The sequence below is a fragment of the Vanessa atalanta genome, chromosome 12, assembly GCF_905147765.1.
Source record: "Vanessa atalanta chromosome 12, ilVanAtal1.2, whole genome shotgun sequence".
Taxonomy (NCBI): Eukaryota; Metazoa; Arthropoda; class Insecta; order Lepidoptera; family Nymphalidae; genus Vanessa; species Vanessa atalanta.
In genome coordinates, this window is record NC_061882.1 from 11,318,860 (window position 1) to 11,337,359 (window position 18,500).

Here is an 18,500-nt window from a genome sequence, read left to right on the forward strand (position 1 = left end):
TATATGAATCGTCTTTTAAGATTCACGTCTAGTAATCACTGGTACATCATGGCTCCATTTACTATTGGTTAAATTTTATTTGGCTTAGTTTGGTTGTTTTCTATGGCTACGTATTATAAGTGTGAATTCAGCAAAAAAAAAACTGTTTTTAAATTATCTCGAAGAAATATTTATACGAACAATCGCATACGTATTGATATTTAAATATTCACAATAAATTATTATTAAACATACAAAATAATCTCGGCTAAATTACCGTGTCACTTACCAGGTTCAGTCTAAATCACATAAAAGCATAAAAATTGCTTCAACTGGTAAGGAGAAGTACAGTGACATACATACAGAATAATAATAATAATAAATTATAATAGTACTAAAGTCTAAAGTCCAAGGGCTGCTGGGCGTTTCTCGTGTTTGCGCGTTTTATAATTAGATGGCTTTATAACTCAACTAAACTCATCACTCATCACCCTTTATTGTCTAATATTATTAATAATAATACAACCATGATGCTCAATCACATGAAAGAAGATGAAGAAGAGCCGAGATTGCCTAGTGGTTAGAACACGTGCATATCTTAACCTATGATTGCGGGTTTAAACCCAAGCACGTGGTGGAATATGCTCCTTCTTCCTTCTCCTAAAACGGAGAGGAGGCCTTAGCCCAGCTGTGGGAAATTTACAGTTACTGGTACTGTTTATTGTTCAATCACAACAGTAATAAAAGTATAATAAAATAGTTGACTTACAGATGAAAGTAAAGACAAGTACAAAAACGCAGAAATCAAATTTTAGCAAAAGTAATAAATGTTTTATGTACTTTTAACGTGCGGTCAAGCGGCGGTAAACCAGTAGGTACATACTAATACCCGAAACACTTTACTTCAAAAATAAGTCCAGCGGCCATGGGAACTTGCTCTAATACGCTTAACAAAAGTTTGGCGGGAATGACAAATTAGAAAGTATTTCTTTTTTATGCGACTTTAAAAAGGAGGCACTACGTTCGACTTAATGCTGATGTATGTTTAAACTATTGATCCGATTTGTAGAGTTTTCGTTACTCAATGCATATTTTTCTTTTATAAGGATCTTCTGAAGATCTTCGTAGATGGACAAAGGAACTCTGCAATCGTACGTATCCGTGTTGATTTCACCACACCATACATTACATCAGGTCGGTGCTGTTTTTGGGGGTAAATAAATGTGTACAGTGCACCCTCCTTTTTAGTAATTTCCTAGTAAATTTATGTGAGTTGTTTTTATTCTCAAAAAAATATTTTATTCTTTTCTCGTATTACATGTTTCGGTGCGGGACGCGGAAAAAGGTCAAGAATAACATTATTTCATTAAGCATTTGCAACACGGTAATTGTTATTATATAAATATTCTGTGTCTGTAATATATATATTACTTACAAGACTTAAGCTACAATGAAATAGAAAGTTTCAAAATAAAACAACGAGTTTCTTAACTCACACACACTTATACTCATTCAGACTCACACAGGCATATTACTCTTAGGTTTGGTCTAACTTATTTCTATTGTTTTAGAAGATTGTACACACATTTAAATTTTTTTGTAACGAAAGATCGGGCCACCCTAACACAAGTACTACTTCTTACTAGAAACTTACTGGGTTTTAGTTCCTAACCTATTATAGATTAAGTATTGTATGTAACACAATATTATTTTTTTCATTATTCTTGTTAACTGTTGTATGGTAATAGACTAAGAATCCTTGCAACGCTCTTTTATGGAATTACTAATATTCTAATTTATCTGTCCAATTAAGCATAAAGTTTGTGCTACAAATGAGGAGCCAGTAGCCCAAAAAGGCAGGATCGAAACTGCGACATGCGACTTGCGAAAACCCTATTCATGATTTGAAATACTCTAAAGATTAGCTTTTGATTTGATTTGTGTACACGTGAAACATTTGACTCCAACGTATCGTTGTACCTACAATCCTGAATAATGTAGTTACTGACCGTCGGCCCATATCAGAAGTGAGATATGAAACCTAAACGACTTAGAAACGTCGAAGCAAAGTTGGAAACGAAAATATCCGTGACATATAATTTTGTGATGTTTGTTGAAAAACGTTTATTTAGCCTAAATAAACAAACGACGCCGACGTTGAACAGAAGAATAAATATATTGAGGGTTGTTTCGATGGAACAGATTCGTAGTTAGTTAAATTAAATTCGAATAATATTACATAGGATTATGTTTAGAAATATCGTACATTAAATTAGATATCTAGGTTATTTTAACTGGATTAAGTTGCAAACGAAAGATTTATATTTCTGATAATTTAGTAAATATTTTTGTGTAAAATTTAATATTAGTAACATCTGTTTTGTTCATCTTGTGACTAGGCTAGGCCTAGGGATCTAGAAGTATTGGGTACAAACACCAGTTTGGACCGCTAATTTTGTTTTTGTATTCCAAAATTCTCAGTATCGTAACCGTAAACTTTTTCCGGATTGTGACTGTGGTTGCACACATAATTACACACGAAAATATGTACTGAGTAGCTGGTTGGTCTTTATTGAGGTTTGCCGCCGTGGTCGAAATCAGTCAAGACAACATAATTATTATTTATAATATAAGAAACAAATATATGTCTGTTGTGGATTGAGAAGAAGAATTATGTGATATTTAGTTTAAAATATTGTTACGATTTTTTTTGCATGTTATTCTTTTTTTTTAAATTAATTGTGACCCACATTATATTTACATTTAAGTATGCTGTGTTCATATCAAGAATGTTGCGATCTATTTTCATCTACATATATATATTTATAAGTATTATTATATAGGTACTTAAAGACTGTAACTAGTTTTATAAACAAATAAAATTATATATAATGGTATCAGTTTTAATTTTAGCAAATAGCAGATGATGTGATTTTTTATTATTATCGGTTCCCTGATAAGGAAGTACTTAGCTCAGAATCTAACGTTCATTTTACGAAACGAGCTCCCAAAGAAAATACCCTTTGTGCACTCATTGTTTATTCATGAGACCTTCATGAGCCAAATAATTTCGTGAATTATCTTTCATACTGGATTCTTCTCGTTTTTTTCTGACTGCGTATATCTTGCGAGTATTTTGTTCTCAAGGAATTCGACTCGTAGAACTATAGATAAAAAATATATCTAGGTATATGAGTGAACAAGACAAAATAATTGTCTGAAATAACCAACCTGAGGTAAACTGCATCCTAAAGCGAAGATCCAAGCGGCGTATAACATTTGCTTACTTCTTCTCCTTGCAACAGATAGCTTCAAAGGGTACAGAACTGCGAAGAATCTGTAAAAGAGTATTTAATTTGAGTCAATATTACTTATGAGTAATGCTCCACGAAAGGATCGGTTTAGGGTTTTACTTTGGATAATATACGACTAATGTGGCACCAGTTAAAAATTCAAATTCGGCCATAAAAAGAATGCCTTTAGCCGCATTTTTCTTTGAATTGAAATTCTTGTTAGCTTGTAAAATAAGCGCTAAGTTTCTTTAACCGGTTCTTCATAGGTCTGAGGTATTTCTTTTCAGGCTGGTAGTTATATAACGAAATATAGTTTAGGCAAATGCCTTTGAAACTTTTTTCGATATTTTTTTTCCCCTTTAAATCCAATTAATTATTACTATATTACTAACAAATAATGTTCCCAAATGCAGCGTTGAATTTTCCTTTGAACGAGCTACTGTGTTAGATATTATAATGATATTTAATAATCTTAGCTATAAAATAACTAATCACCTATAGTCTTTCCATGCACTTAATCAATCATCATTTGTGATATCGCTCCATATAGAGCCTTAAATTTTAATAAGCGTTTGAAAACGGATTAATTTCCTGATTTATTAAAATGTAGTAAGGTATCCAATTTTTAAAGGTGGAAACGTATATAGACCCATTTTTCTATAAATTTCATCATTGAAATGTCATCAGCAAAATTTTATACTATTTTTATAGTGAACAATTCGACTTTGCCAGGGGTCACTCACAACCTCTTACTGGAATGGCACTACTAAGACATATATATGATGCTATTGGCGTATGCAGTAATTTATTCACCATTGTGTAGAGCACAATCTCGCTTTTGTACAAGCTTAAACATTACGGTGTTAACTCTTGATCTCATTGCTTTATACTTGAATCAGAGAATTCAACTGGCTTATATTAAAGGAATAAAGTCTTCGAGATTTTAAAAATAAAGTCTTAGAATAGGTGTTCTAATAAATGGGGCATTTTTATTTTTGTTATTTATAAATGATCTTCTTAAATGACAGGAAACAATGTAATTATAACGACGTAAACAAAGAAGATAATGATTTATTCCTAAATTCTAAAACGAGTAACTTTATACAAAAGTGATCGAAATGTAATAGATACCATAGTTTTTCTAGAAATCAGTTTAGACTCAAAATTTCAGTGAAGTCTTCATTTATTGTCACGGACAGGGATATTCAGCGCCGCAGCATTAACGGTTAGAAAAGTTAGCCAATGTTGATACTGCTCGATTACTATACTTTGGTTACCTTCATTGGACTTTGTCCAACGTCTTTTTACTTTAGGTTAACGCTATAGATATTGAAACTGTTGTCAGACTTTTATATTTTATTTTATATTTCATGTTTTCATAATTTGAGAACATTCCGATAGCCGCCACAGCTACTATCGGAATACTTGGCGTGATATTTCGAGCCTCGTTCAATTCCGCGGTCAACTGGAAGGCAAAGTCAAATTGGCATCAAAAGAGCTCAGTATGCTCAGCAAGGCAAGACAGTATTTCACGTCGGCCCTTTGCCTAAGACTATACAAGGCGCAAAGTCGGCCTCACGTGGAGTACTGCTCTCACCTTTGGACGGGTGGTCCGCAGTACCAGTTCCTTCCATTTGACCGTATCCAACGTAGAGTAGCTCGAAATATCGTCGACCAAGCCCTTTCCGGTCTGCTTCAACCTTTGGCTTTGCGTAGAGATGTTGGATCACTCTGCATCTTCTACAGAATTTTCGACGGTGAATGTTCCAAGGAATTGTTTGGATTAATCCCAGCTATTGAATTTCACCTTCGAACATCTCGTCCGAAAATCCACAACAGCGCGATTTTTAAGACATTTCCTGCCTCGCACAATCACTCTGTACTATCGATAGTATTGACACGTGACACGTCGATACTATCGCTAACACCTTAACTATAACTAATGTATATCGATAGTCTATCGATAGTGGACATTCGATATGCAGCACTAGTTTATGCGTCGCTTACCGCATCGCCTTGTTTCCTCTTATCTTAAGACCTAAGAAGTCATATACATTGTGGTTAATATGACACCGGCTCACTCACCCTTCAAACCGTAATAGCAATATATTGATGAGTGGGTGGAAGCCACCCCAGCCTCCACAGTCTTACTACGGGCTAATATTCAACACAATATAAGATATTATAAGGAAAACAATAAGGTTGCATCAATAAAAAAGTTACATAACATCACTAAAGCTTATAAAAATGGTAATCACAATGAATAAAATAAAAAGCGGCCAAGTGCGAGTCGGACTCACCCATGAATGGTTCCGTAGCAGCAAGTAGCAAGGTTTATGTTTATGAAATTAAATATTTTTAGGGTTCCGTAGCCAAATGGCAAAAATCGGAACCCTTATAGATTCGTCATGTCTGTCTGTCCGTCCGTATATCACAGCCACTTTTTTCCGAAACTATAAGAACTATACTGTTGAAACTTGGTAAGTAGATGTATTATGTGAACCGCATTAAGATTTTCAAACGAAAATAGAAAAAGAAACGGTAAATATTGGGGGTTCCCCATACTTAGAACTGAATATCACAATTTTTTTTTCAACATGGGCGTGGAATCACATTAAACTATATTTTGCGAGTTTTATTTACATTAGCAGCCTGTAAATTTCCCACTGCTAGGCTAAGGCCTCTTCTCCCTTTGAGGAAAAGGTTTGGAGCATATTCCACCACGCTGCTCCAATGCGGGTTGGTGGAATCCACATGTGGCAGAATTTCGGTGAAATTAGACACATGCAGGTTTCCTCACGATATTTTCCTTCACCGCCGAACACGAGATGAATTAGAAGCACAAATTAAGCACATGAAAATTCAGTGGTGCCTGCCTGGGTTAGAACCCGAAATCATCGGTTAAGATGCACGCATTCTAACCACTGGGCCATCTCGGCGAATTATATGGAATAATACAATTAACATTAACATTCAATAGGTTTTATATATAATAAATAAATAAATAAATATTGGACAACATCACATACATTACTCTGATCCCAATGTAAGTAGCTAAAGCACTTGTGTTATGGATAATCAGAAGTAACGACGGTACCACAAACACCCAGACCCAAGACAACATAGAAAACTAATGAACTTTTTCTACATCGACTCGGCCGGGAATCGAACCCGGGACCTCAGAGTGGCGTACCCATGAAAACCGGTGTATACACACTACTCGACCACGGAGGTCGTCAAGTCAAACGATAGTGATTTAAGAGCCTTTTACATAATGTAAATATATATTTACAATGGTCTGTAACGAAATATTATTTGAAATTAACTCTGTATTCTATTTTTATGAAATATTTAATTCTAATTATTTTATAAACCGATTATTTAATTCTGTAATATAAATGTGGGAAACCGCTCTGTTCAGGATAAACTAAAAGCGAACATCAAAAGCACTTTACAAACAAATTAAAAGTAATTATTATCAATTTAAATGAATGCTTTATATACGATTTCAACGTTTATGACAAATTCGATTAATTAAATAATATTTAAACTGTCGAGATTGTTAAGTGGTTTGAGCAAGTGAATCTTAACAGTAATCTTGCTAATTCAAACCCGGACTAGAACCGTTGTATTTTTGTGTTTTTTTTTTTTTTATGAAAAAAGTTAGGCGGATTATGGTCAGTCAGGTCACTAAGACCCATAGACAATGGCGCTGTAAGAAATTTTAACCATTCCAAACATCCCCAATGCGCCAACAATCTTGGGAACCAAGATGATATGTCATTTGTGCCTGTAGTTACACTGTCTCACACAGCCTTTAAACCGGAACACAACAGTGTTGAGTACTGTTGTTTGGCTGTAGAATATCTGATGAGTGGGTGGTACCCACCCAGAGGGGCTTGCACTAAGCCGTATCATCAAGTATGTGTTGTCATTTGTATTAATAATTAATTTCGTGCTTGGCAGTGATGAAAAAATCCTTAGGAAAACTTACACGTGTCAAATATATATTAGTCTAAATTAAGCACTATTTGAGATTTAAAACTTTATTATTAGTCCCAGATAAGAGCAGAAAAGTCTATCCATAATCCTAATGAGATCTTTATTTCATAATTATATTCTCTTTATATTTATTAATTGGTTTATTTCAATTCATTCAATCGCTCGTGTCTTAGTTATATAGTAATGCAGCTTACGTTAACACCCACTGACGTTCGCCCATTTAAGCGAACGTTCCCTTTTAAGCTCTAATTATGATTATATAATAATAATAATCTAAGCTCAAACTATTTGACACGGTGTTAATATTGAACAAAATTAATAACATATTAAATATATAACATATTTAAAATTTTAAATTAACATGGTTATTTTTATTACTAACAGTATTTAAAACGGGATATTTACCATGCTTTTTATTTTTATTTGGTGGAGCTCGATATTTCGAAATTATCTACGAATGTCTTGTTCACGAGACTGACGTTTGCGGGTAGATGTTGACGGCATTAGAAGTGTCCATATCGGACTACCTACTTTCTCGTACGTTTGCTGCGTAAACACTGGTTACCACTACCACTGTCACTTTCACCCCTACTATTTGTTTTATTTGTTCTCGAAACTCGAACCAGTGTTTTACAAAGTCAACTCACCGTATCGATTCGCGAATTTTTTATATTATTATTCAAGCTCCACCAAATAAAAATAAAAAACATGGTAAATATCCCGTTTTAAATACTGTTAGTAATAGAACATATTATAGATATACTAGCTTATTTTATTTTTATTACTAACTTTATTTAAAAATTTGATTACATGTGATTGACATGATATTATACATCCAAACATCAGTACTTCATTTTGTTGTGTTGCGGTTTGAAAGGTTAGTGAGCCATTGTAACTATAGGCACAAGGAACATAACATCTTAGTTCCCAAGATTTTTGGCGCATTGGCGATATTAGGAATGGTTAATATTTCTGATATCGGAGCTTATTCCACCACGCTGCTCTAATGCGGGTTGGTGGATACACATGTGGCAGTATTTCGTTGAAATTAGACACATGGAGGGTTGCTCACGATGTCATCCTTCACCGCCGAGCACGAGATGAATTATAAACACAAATTAACCACATGAAAATTCAGTGACGCTGGGCTGGGTTGAACCCGCAATCATCGGTAAAGATGCATGTGTTCTAACCACTGGGCTATCTCGTGAATAAGTTTGATCACCCAATAATCTCGAACAGTGTCAGCTCTTGCGTTATATATTTGTAACGAGGTTTCGTAATAGTTAACTTAAAATAAATATGTAAATTTGAAATAAGGATTGAAAGCGTTTTAATTATTTTATTTGTTCCACGGAGTTCATGTTGTAATAATAAACATAACATAAACTGCGTAGACATTAGTCCATTGAAATGTAACAATTTGAGGATCAAACTTAATATTTTTTAGAGGACGCAATTTTATTTATGGGACATGCAGGGAGTGTCATTACAAGCTGAACCCCAAGTTTGTGGGGTTGTCGCCCTTGTTCCTGGCCGCCATTTTGGAAAAAGGGGTGAAAACATGTTTTTCGCGATCTTGGAAAATATCAATCTTTCAAGAAATTTGTAAAAACATATTTTGTAGCAAATCGCTTTGTCTACAATTGTGTTTATATGACCTTTTTTCATAAATCCAAAATTTAAAAAGTAAGGTTTGTTCATAACAAAAAAGTTATTACCCAAAAAATTTCCTTTTTTGGGTAATAACTATTTTCTCTCAAAAAAATTTGGTAGAGAATCTTTTTACGAAGATTTTCCTTTATATATTTTTTTTTAATTTCATTAATTTAAAACGCTGTTGCAGCGCTCCAAAGTTGACCGTATATGGATCAACATGATATTATATACTATTCTAGTTATCTATCAAATTAGAAAAAAGTTGTAAAGTTGTCTATGTCTAAATGTCATTGACTTTGATTAGCTATATACATATATTTGACAGTATACTAAAAGGCTATGGAAGAGTAGGATGTGCCGAATAAATAAGTAATATTAAATATGTACAATATAATGCCATATATACTATATATTGTACACGATTTTGACAAAAAGGCAGTCTTATCTCAAAAAAGCAATCTCTTCCACCCTTTGGCTATAGGACTCGGCGTAGTAACGGCGTTTTGGAAGTTAATAGTTATTAGAAATACGTATACGTACATAAATATAATATAAATTATAAGATACATACATATATATTCCATGTTTAAATGAAAAGGCAGCCTCTTGTGCATCTTTCTTGAATGTGATTTTATTGTGTGAGTTTATTGGTATACAATGAAGAGTATTTTGATTTGACTTGACAATACCAAATAAATATTTATGGCGTATTTAGCGACAAAATAAAGGTTAATATGTGGTTAGATGCCATTTGAAACATGTGTGGGTGGAACTTAGAAGAACTTAGAAAAAGAGGAAATGAGTTCCATAGTTTAACAGTTTGAACAGAGGATTTCGAATACAAGGAAAAAGTATGAATGGAGTTTTAAGATTGAGATTTTTATGCAAACGAAGCGATCGTTATAGAGAATCATATATGTGTTAGTATAATATATACATATATAGTAAATAAAAGTTAAGCGAGGCTCATAAACATGTGTGATACTAAATAAAAAAATGTATATATTTTATGATTAAAACATGAAAGAACAACTTTTGGTTCCCAAGTCGTATCGTTCGGAAAAACCTAATGTCTTAAAAATCGCGCTGTTGTGCATTTTCGGACATCTAGGTAAAATTCACTGGACATCTTTAGTGACAATTGAAACAACTATGTTCACGTAACCAGAAATGCGAATGTGTCTCTTGATAAATAACGCGATTTATGAGACATTTTTTGTCTCGCACAACCATTCTGTGGAACCACCTTTCGCGCTCGGTTTTTTCGAACCGATACGACTTGGGATCTTTCAAGAAAAGAGCGTACTCATTCCTCAAAGACCGGCAACGCACCAGCCCCCCGGTGTTGCAGATGTCCATGGGCGGTGGTGGTCACTTTCCATCAGGTGATCCATCTGGCCGTTTGCCACATATCACATTAAAAAAAAATGGTGATACATCACTTATTGGTGTTGTTGTACTCGCTAACTTTACTAATTGTAAAGGTTATGTCACGTACGCAATTCTATCAGTAACTGCAACTAGATTGTCGTGTTTACTAACATGATAGGAAATGGTTAACCAGTAGCTATTACGTTTCGATTACGACGTATTGTCAATTTGTTAGGTAGGATGAATTGGTTCTTTCACCGGTTCTTCTCAGGACGGGGTGTTTCCTTTTCTAAACCGGTGGTAGTGTTTAATTTGACTATCAATAAGTAAGTGTAATAATTCTATATTGAATAAAGGAATTTGAGTTTGAGTTTGAGTTTCCCTTGGCTCACTCACCGTTCAAAACAAAACACCAAAATACAAAGTATCATTATCATATTATAATATAAACATCTATATCTTTTTAAGTATGTGAATAAAATTGTATCAGTCCTTAAAATACTTTTAACAATTCTTTTCCGAATTATTATGAAGTCAACGTATCGTCTTTGAAATTCGTATCACATAGGACTTTAAGAGTTCTTTGTCGGGTGTTAGAGATACGCATAATAAGATCGTTCTCTGTGAATTTCTTTCGAACTATTTATAGATATTTATCTAATAAAATTGTAACATTCGATATAATATGTTTCAAGGAAATGGATCGTTATGAATATTTTGAACGTCGATAATGGATCCGTTAACTTTGAAAAAGGAATACAAATTTTAATCCGTGTTAAATTATCAATCTAAAAATGAAAATAGATAAATAAAAAATACCTGGGTTTTCCTAGAAAATACAGTGAATATTAACTATTTCAGGAATCTGTGCAATTAGAAGTTCAAGAGAAACAAGTTTTCTTCGTTATTAATAACAAAAACCGGCGATGGCCCAGTGGTTAGTAAATGTGAATCTTAATCGACTATTGCGACTTTAATGTCTTGCACTTTTTTTATGTAATAGATAGGCGGTCCACCTGATGTTAAGTGGTCACCACCATCCATAGACATTGGCGCTTTTAGAAATATTAATCATCCCCTACTTCACCAATGAGTAATCAAACTTGGGAACTAAGATGTTATGCCCCTTGTGCATGTAGTTACACTGGCTCACATACCCTTCAAACCAGAACATAACAATACCAATTGCTGCTTGGTGGCAGAATATCTGATGAGTGGGTGACACCTACCCAGACGGACTTGCACAACGCCCTACCAGCCTTTGATACTTGCCTTAGTACCACTGAATTTTTAAGTGCTTGTATTGTTTTCATACATACATACATACATACATACATACATACATACATACATACATACATACATACATACATACATACATACGTACGTACATACACACACACACACACACACACACACATGAAATGACACCTTGACATATGACATATGACAATAGTTTAAAGTTTGACACACACATCAGTATACAGACCATCAGTATAAATAATGTTATATTTTTTATCTTTCAACGACTACTTACCAGGAATTTTTTTCTCGTTTAAGTAAATCTCCATTTATGTAATATTAAGTTTTATCTATTTTTTTTATTTGAGTTATATTTTACTTGAGGGCTTCGTGCAAGCCCTTTTTTAACTGCCAAACAGCAATACATACTATTATTGTGGTCCAATTTAAAGGGTGTAGGCCGTGTGACTATGACAGGTATGAGGGACATAACGTCTTATTTCCCACGGTTTGTGGTGCATTGGTGATATGAGGAATGATTGTCGTATACTGGCAGTGACGACTACTTACTATCCAATAGTCGGCTTGCCAATCCAAAAATTAGAATTTTAAATTTGTTAGTATCTCTGTGACTGACGAATTTAAGTTCGTTTGAGTGAATCATCACTTAAAATTAGTGCAGTAAGTTGTCATAGCGGTTGATGAGCAAATTTAAAGCCGATCGACGATTGAACTGTCCAATATTTTTTGTCCATTATTTTATAATTTAATTCTGTGAATTATACATGTGTATATATTGAATGTCTTACCTATGAAACAACCTTTTACGCCTTACGGCTGACATGACAACGGTCGGAGCTCAATTTCGATGGCGGATGAGGGGCCACTCGACTTCCCCATCTTTAATATATTCTTCGTAAATTGTTGAAGATTTTATCTCAAATGAGATTTAAATATATATATGTTTCCGCTTCGAAACACCGGGCAAACAACATAATAATTGAGGGTATTATATTAATATGGAATAAGATAAATAAGAACACGCAATTTCGTTAAGTTTCTGCTGTTGTCACGTGAAGAAGCAATGAGGTATATAGTGTGACATATAGATATAGTGGACACATGGGAGTGCAATGGTAGAGGGGAGGTATGAAGACATAAGAAAACATTATGCTGTTTGCAATCACGGCATACAAGTCTGTCGCACTATCACATAAAAAAAAATGCAATCACAACCTGCTTTTACATATATCTTTCTTATTAAAGTTTTGGGTTCTTCCACCGATATAATATTAATTTTATATATGAAAGAGAGCAGACCAACATGTATGAATCTTGAAAGTCCCGTGCCTAGAACACGTGAATAAGGTTTCAAGTTCAAACTTAAGCATTCAACAATGTATATTCCTGTGATTAGATTCTTTAAAAAAAAAACAGTTTCGTGAGATATGCTCGAAACCCTCTCCTCAGAAGGAGAGAGGCCTGTGTTCCTACATGGAACACTTACTAACTGCTTACTCTGATATTACCAAAAAGTCCACCTATAAGATAAGTGGTAATTTTCATCCAAGAAAAATTCCATTCCAAAAGTTTAAGCTATTCCTTACAATACCTACCATGGATATACATTTTATTTTTTAGAAACATTGTACGTTTAAAATCTGAATAATTTATTAATTAATAAACGAGGTTCTGCTTTCGTTGGTCGGATTCATGATTTTAATCCAATGACGCAGGACTTTTCAATTTTAGATGCTATCCCAACAACGAATTTATGAATGGTAGTCATTATTTTAATATAGATAACACGATTTTTAAAAGAAGATTATACAATCTTTTACGTCTGAGTGATGTTAACACATTTGAAATCCCCAGTAATTATGCAGTGGAAGAAAAATTACTCCATGTTTAAGTAATTATATTCCATTTTCAAATAATGTTAAAACGGTCACAGGGGAATATTCAGAATATTATAATACCGTTAAAACTTTACATCGACATTTCTGTACTTTCGACAATTATCTGACGAAGTTAGCAACAAAGACGGAGTTTATGTACGTGTAAGAGAAAGACAAAGATTCACTTTCAAGCACATTGATGCGTGCAAATCGACTCCGTTAGTTTTAAACAAACACATAAACTATTTTATTCTAAGATTCTATTGTGTTAAAACATCGCAAATTCTAGGAATTATAATTTGAATATAATGATTGATGGAACTCGTGGATCTCATGATCGACTTTACGATGATAGCACGTTTATATCCACCGCCGATGAATCGACTTTAGTATTTTATTTCCCCTCGATGACTCCGGTCAAGGTCGTTAAGGGAAACAGCAAACTCAGTACGAAAAAAAAAACCGCTGACTTAACATGTTTTCAATATCTGGTCTATTTCAATATCTTCACGAAATATTGAATATGTTTCACAATGGCTTCGCTATATGGCGTTATGATCGAATTAAATCGCGATGTTTTGTTCAGGGATTAGTAGATAGTGTTAATTCAGTTTAAATTATATTTGTCTGGCTCTGAGGTACGGTGTTTAACTGTCCTAAGTTCTATTATGTACGAAATTAGTACAACATGTTTAAATTACGTTTTCAATTTATCATGTGACTGGGGCCAAAGGAAAACATCGTGCAGAAATAAAATAGTCATCAAGTCAAATATATAAATAAAAGATCCGACTTCGTATGCGTTACAAGGATTTTTTTTTTATAAAACGTGGAACCCCATTGCATCGTCAACTACTGGGTTCAATCGAAATAAACGAAGAACTCAAACAAATATCATCAAAACAGTCCAGCAGCACAGGATTCATTTCGTTAGATACACACGTAAAGGAAAATTTGTACGATAATGTTTATTTTTTAACGCATCTGTTTGAGATTATGACCAATCGGGATCGAATCGTCCGTAGACGGTTATAGAGTATTATTTTTTGACTTTTGACTCTTCCCCTTTTTTTAATTAATGGCCATTGAAGCGGGCGGGCCACAGGTAGTTATAAGATAATTTACAGTTTTCCAATGCAATGTTAATATTCGAATATTCACTTACCTATCGATGGATATGCACACAAGCACATTTGAAGATAAATACAGGCCGAAAGCTCTCATCACGAGAAGCACTTTGCACAGAAGATTACCCACCAGCCAAGCGTTCGTGTACTTCCAACCGATCTGAAACAAAGCGAAGAACAGCTTAGGTAATTTAAGTAACTCTTGACGAGAACACACGGATATTAGTTAAAATCCTGCATAGTCCAGTCAAAGTTTGGTATCTCATAGATATCTTTGCGTAGAAAAGGAATATTTTTTTAATTGGGCGGTTACAAAAACAGAACAAAATTGGTACGGCCACAGTAGTTATGTTGAATCCAAAAAAGATAAACTGAACAACGTCACGGCTAGTATCAAATTAGACAGGGCACCAAAACACTAGCTGCACATAGAAAATTGATTATGGTCTAATATAATTAAGCTATAGATGTGCAGAAAAATAAAGAGGAGTATTGATTGCAATTTACTAAATTGCTTAACAAAGAAAGATTTGTATATGATAGCGGAAAAAAGTTACTGGGCGGTTAGAGAGGGATAATACGGCTGTATAAAAAAAAATGAAAATCGTAAATAAAATTTAAGAAAACCGGTATCGACAAACTCCTATTCTTTTGAATAAACGCGAAGTTTCGCGGGAGACCCAGTATTTAATTATTATTTCTATAAAATACTTAGATGATAATATGACTATGGGATAATGTGGCTCTGAGGGCTACATACAAGATGACATTGTTCCCATGACTACACGACACGAATACTGCGGCTAAACACAGACCGCGACTAATACAGATAGCAATTCCAATTACAATAGAACGAATCAACTGTCAAAATAATATACAGATGTAGTGAATAATCCTTTCCTTTCGTATTTTCTCGGAAATGTTCGTTTTTGTCTTACTACTTCACTCGCACTCAGTACCCATCGAGACAACGTAGGGAACGGTCGCATTGCAAGAGGAAGTATCTATATAGAGTAGTTAATACCACAGAAATATTTTGTTGATATTTATGTTAGATTTTGTGATAAACTTCATGGACTCGTGTTTTAATGCAGGCCACCTATATTTTGATATACTTTTTACATTTCACTCTTGTCTGTCATTTTTGTAAATAATAAACATTGATTTTATTCGATCCACATTAACAAATCATATTTATTTATATTAATTTCTCTGCTGGTATGTTTTGTTTTATGTTGAGGTGTCTTTTTTGTTATGTCATAGTATTTTTAATTAATTACAAAAATTTATTGTTATAAAAAGATCTGCAAAATCCTACTGTAGTTTTGACTTATAGTTAGACTTTTGGGGTTCCAATCCTTATAGAATCATTAGATCATCTCAACCGGAATTTGGTTTTTAGCAGTGCGTTTTATTGAAATAAAACGTCCTCGGTAACAAGTTATATTTTTGTTTACCTAACGAATTCTTTATATGATAGAATCGTGGTGGTTTTAACATCTCATTGTAATATACGTCAAACGGGCAGTTTGACATTTGACATTGATAAATAAAGTATGCGATTTATTTGATACCTACACGTAATTTAATAATACAGTAATTCATAGACACATCGGCACCATTCGGGTGTTATCGTTGTTCCGAGTTTTGCCGATAGGAAAGGATTATTCACTACATCTATATTTACATTTAAAGCATTCATCATAGAGATTGAATGATTATTTAAAAAAATATATGGGATATTCAATTTTTTCAAGATAATCTTGTAACCTGTCTGCATAATGTCAGCTAAATCAAATAAGCTATAGACTTTTAGAAAAATGTCGACTATTTCTCGACAAAAAAAGTGAGATGCATCCTAGGTGCTTGTATTAAGTTATATTATATAAATAGCAATTTTCGAATTTTGTATATATCGGCAATGCATCTCCAATCTTAGGAACTGTTTTTTCATTGGTTCATTCAATTTTAAAATTAGAACACAATCATTTTAAAAATTGCGGCTTAGCGATAGAAGGTAACCTAACCTAACTAGATGGGCTTGCACAAAGCCCTACGACCAAGTGAACACAAAAAAGAAACAAGATTTGTGATTAATATAAAATAATATTAAAAATTATATAAAATCTCGTTTTATTTCTGAGTCCTAGACCGAATGCTTCAACTATACTTAACTTAGTGATAATTATTTGTAAAAATGAAATAGAACTCACAAAGTAGACGTTAATCATTTTTTCAAAGAATTACAGCAGTTTTTCTTTTAATTTAATATTCTTATTTCGTCTGTATTTAAACATTAAATTCAACGGTTTGGTTCAACGTGTTACTTTCACCTCTCATTAAGTCATTACGATTTGATTCTTCTCAGAAATTACGACTAGAGAAATGTCATTGAATTACGAATTAATCTTTTTGGCATTCGAAATTTAAAATTACGAAAATATAACCGTTATTATTTTTTATCAAAGTCTGTGTTGAGTCCTCTTGTAACTTGAAAAACGATTATTTATTTAATTTTAAATTTTAATTATTTTTCGACATTTTAATATTATTTCTAAGGGTTTTACGAATACATACATTCGAGTATTCCCAAAGGTTAACAAAGCTTTATGAAAAAGTTAACGTAAGAGATGAAATGTTGAACTATGTATAATTTGTCTTATGAACCCTGCGAACCGGTCTAAAGCCGGCCAAAGCGGCTTTTAAATTTGCCTTTTTATTTAAAACTAGAACCGATTCGTCTGACATTTTTGTGATCCTTTTGGAAATTTAAGACAAAAATATATATATTTCTTAATGGTCATTATTTCTATTTACGGTTAGGGCTATGTATATTAAATTTGAGATGGACAAACACGACCACAAGATAAGTTATAAACATAAATTAAATATATAAGACTTGCTTGGTACGGCACGAGTACAAACCCGCGATCTTTAGGTCAGTTCTTTTGTTTTTGCAATTAGATCTCATCATAAATTATTCAATACAAAGTGTTATACACCAACTAGAAGGTATTATAACGTAGGAATCGACATATTATAACATCAACATCAAGACAACATTGGTGTGTGTTTCACCCCTTAGGGTAGAATATATAGAAACGCTGAAAAACATATCTACTCATTTCTAATAAGTAAGTATTCCAGAAATAAAGTTGCATGCTTCTAACATAAAAAAATGATGGATTTCCATACAAACTTTCAACCCTCATTTTCCGAAATTCCTTCCTTAATGGGTGTCTACTCAATAAAGCGATTCTAATCACCAAATATGCTCTCACTTTAATAACTTACGCAGGGCGATGATGAATCAGTCAGTCGGGATATGTTATATTATAAGTATAGATATTCTTATTATATACGACTACATATATATAAACTATTATTAATAGTAGTATTTTAAGGTAAATGTGTAACTTAATATTGTACCCAATATATTGTACCCAATACCGCTATAGTACGACACAACTTAGATGTAGCATCGGCAAAATTCGTGAAACCGATCACATCCGAATTAAGTGCGTCATCAAAATCGTCAATCTTTATCTATTTGTTATGCGAAAATTATTTTTTTGCAATCGTAATAATTTGTAATGTCATATAAACAAATACATTCCCCAAATTGACGACTAATTGTTTTTTATTTTTTAATTTCCATGATATATTTAAATCGTGTCGTACTATGAGTATTAATTTTATAATGTGGAGGTTGAGTTTTGTTGTGATATAACTAGGCGGACTGGAAAATGGAACGTTTAAATAATAATAATAAATAAATATTGGACAACATCACATACATTACTCTGATCCCAATGTAAGTAGCTAAAGCACTTGTGTTATGGAAATCAGAAGTAACGACGGTACCACAAACACCCAGACCCAAGACAACATAGAAAACTAATGAACTTTTTCTACATCGACTCGGCCGG

At 33.3% G+C, this 18,500-nt stretch overlaps 1 protein-coding gene across 1 annotated transcript in view; it reads right to left on the reverse strand.

Moving 5' to 3' along the window:
- Positions 1-18,500, reverse strand: part of LOC125067789 (adipokinetic hormone/corazonin-related peptide receptor variant I-like) — a 111,041-nt gene that overhangs the window by 74,132 nt on the left and 18,409 nt on the right. Inside the window, exons 2-3 of the mRNA XM_047676555.1 lie at positions 14,610-14,731; positions 3,211-3,316 (exon numbers count right to left, since the gene is read on the reverse strand). Coding sequence (XP_047532511.1) covers positions 3,211-3,316; positions 14,610-14,731 — 228 coding nt within the window. The remainder of the gene's footprint in view (positions 1-3,210; positions 3,317-14,609; positions 14,732-18,500) is intronic.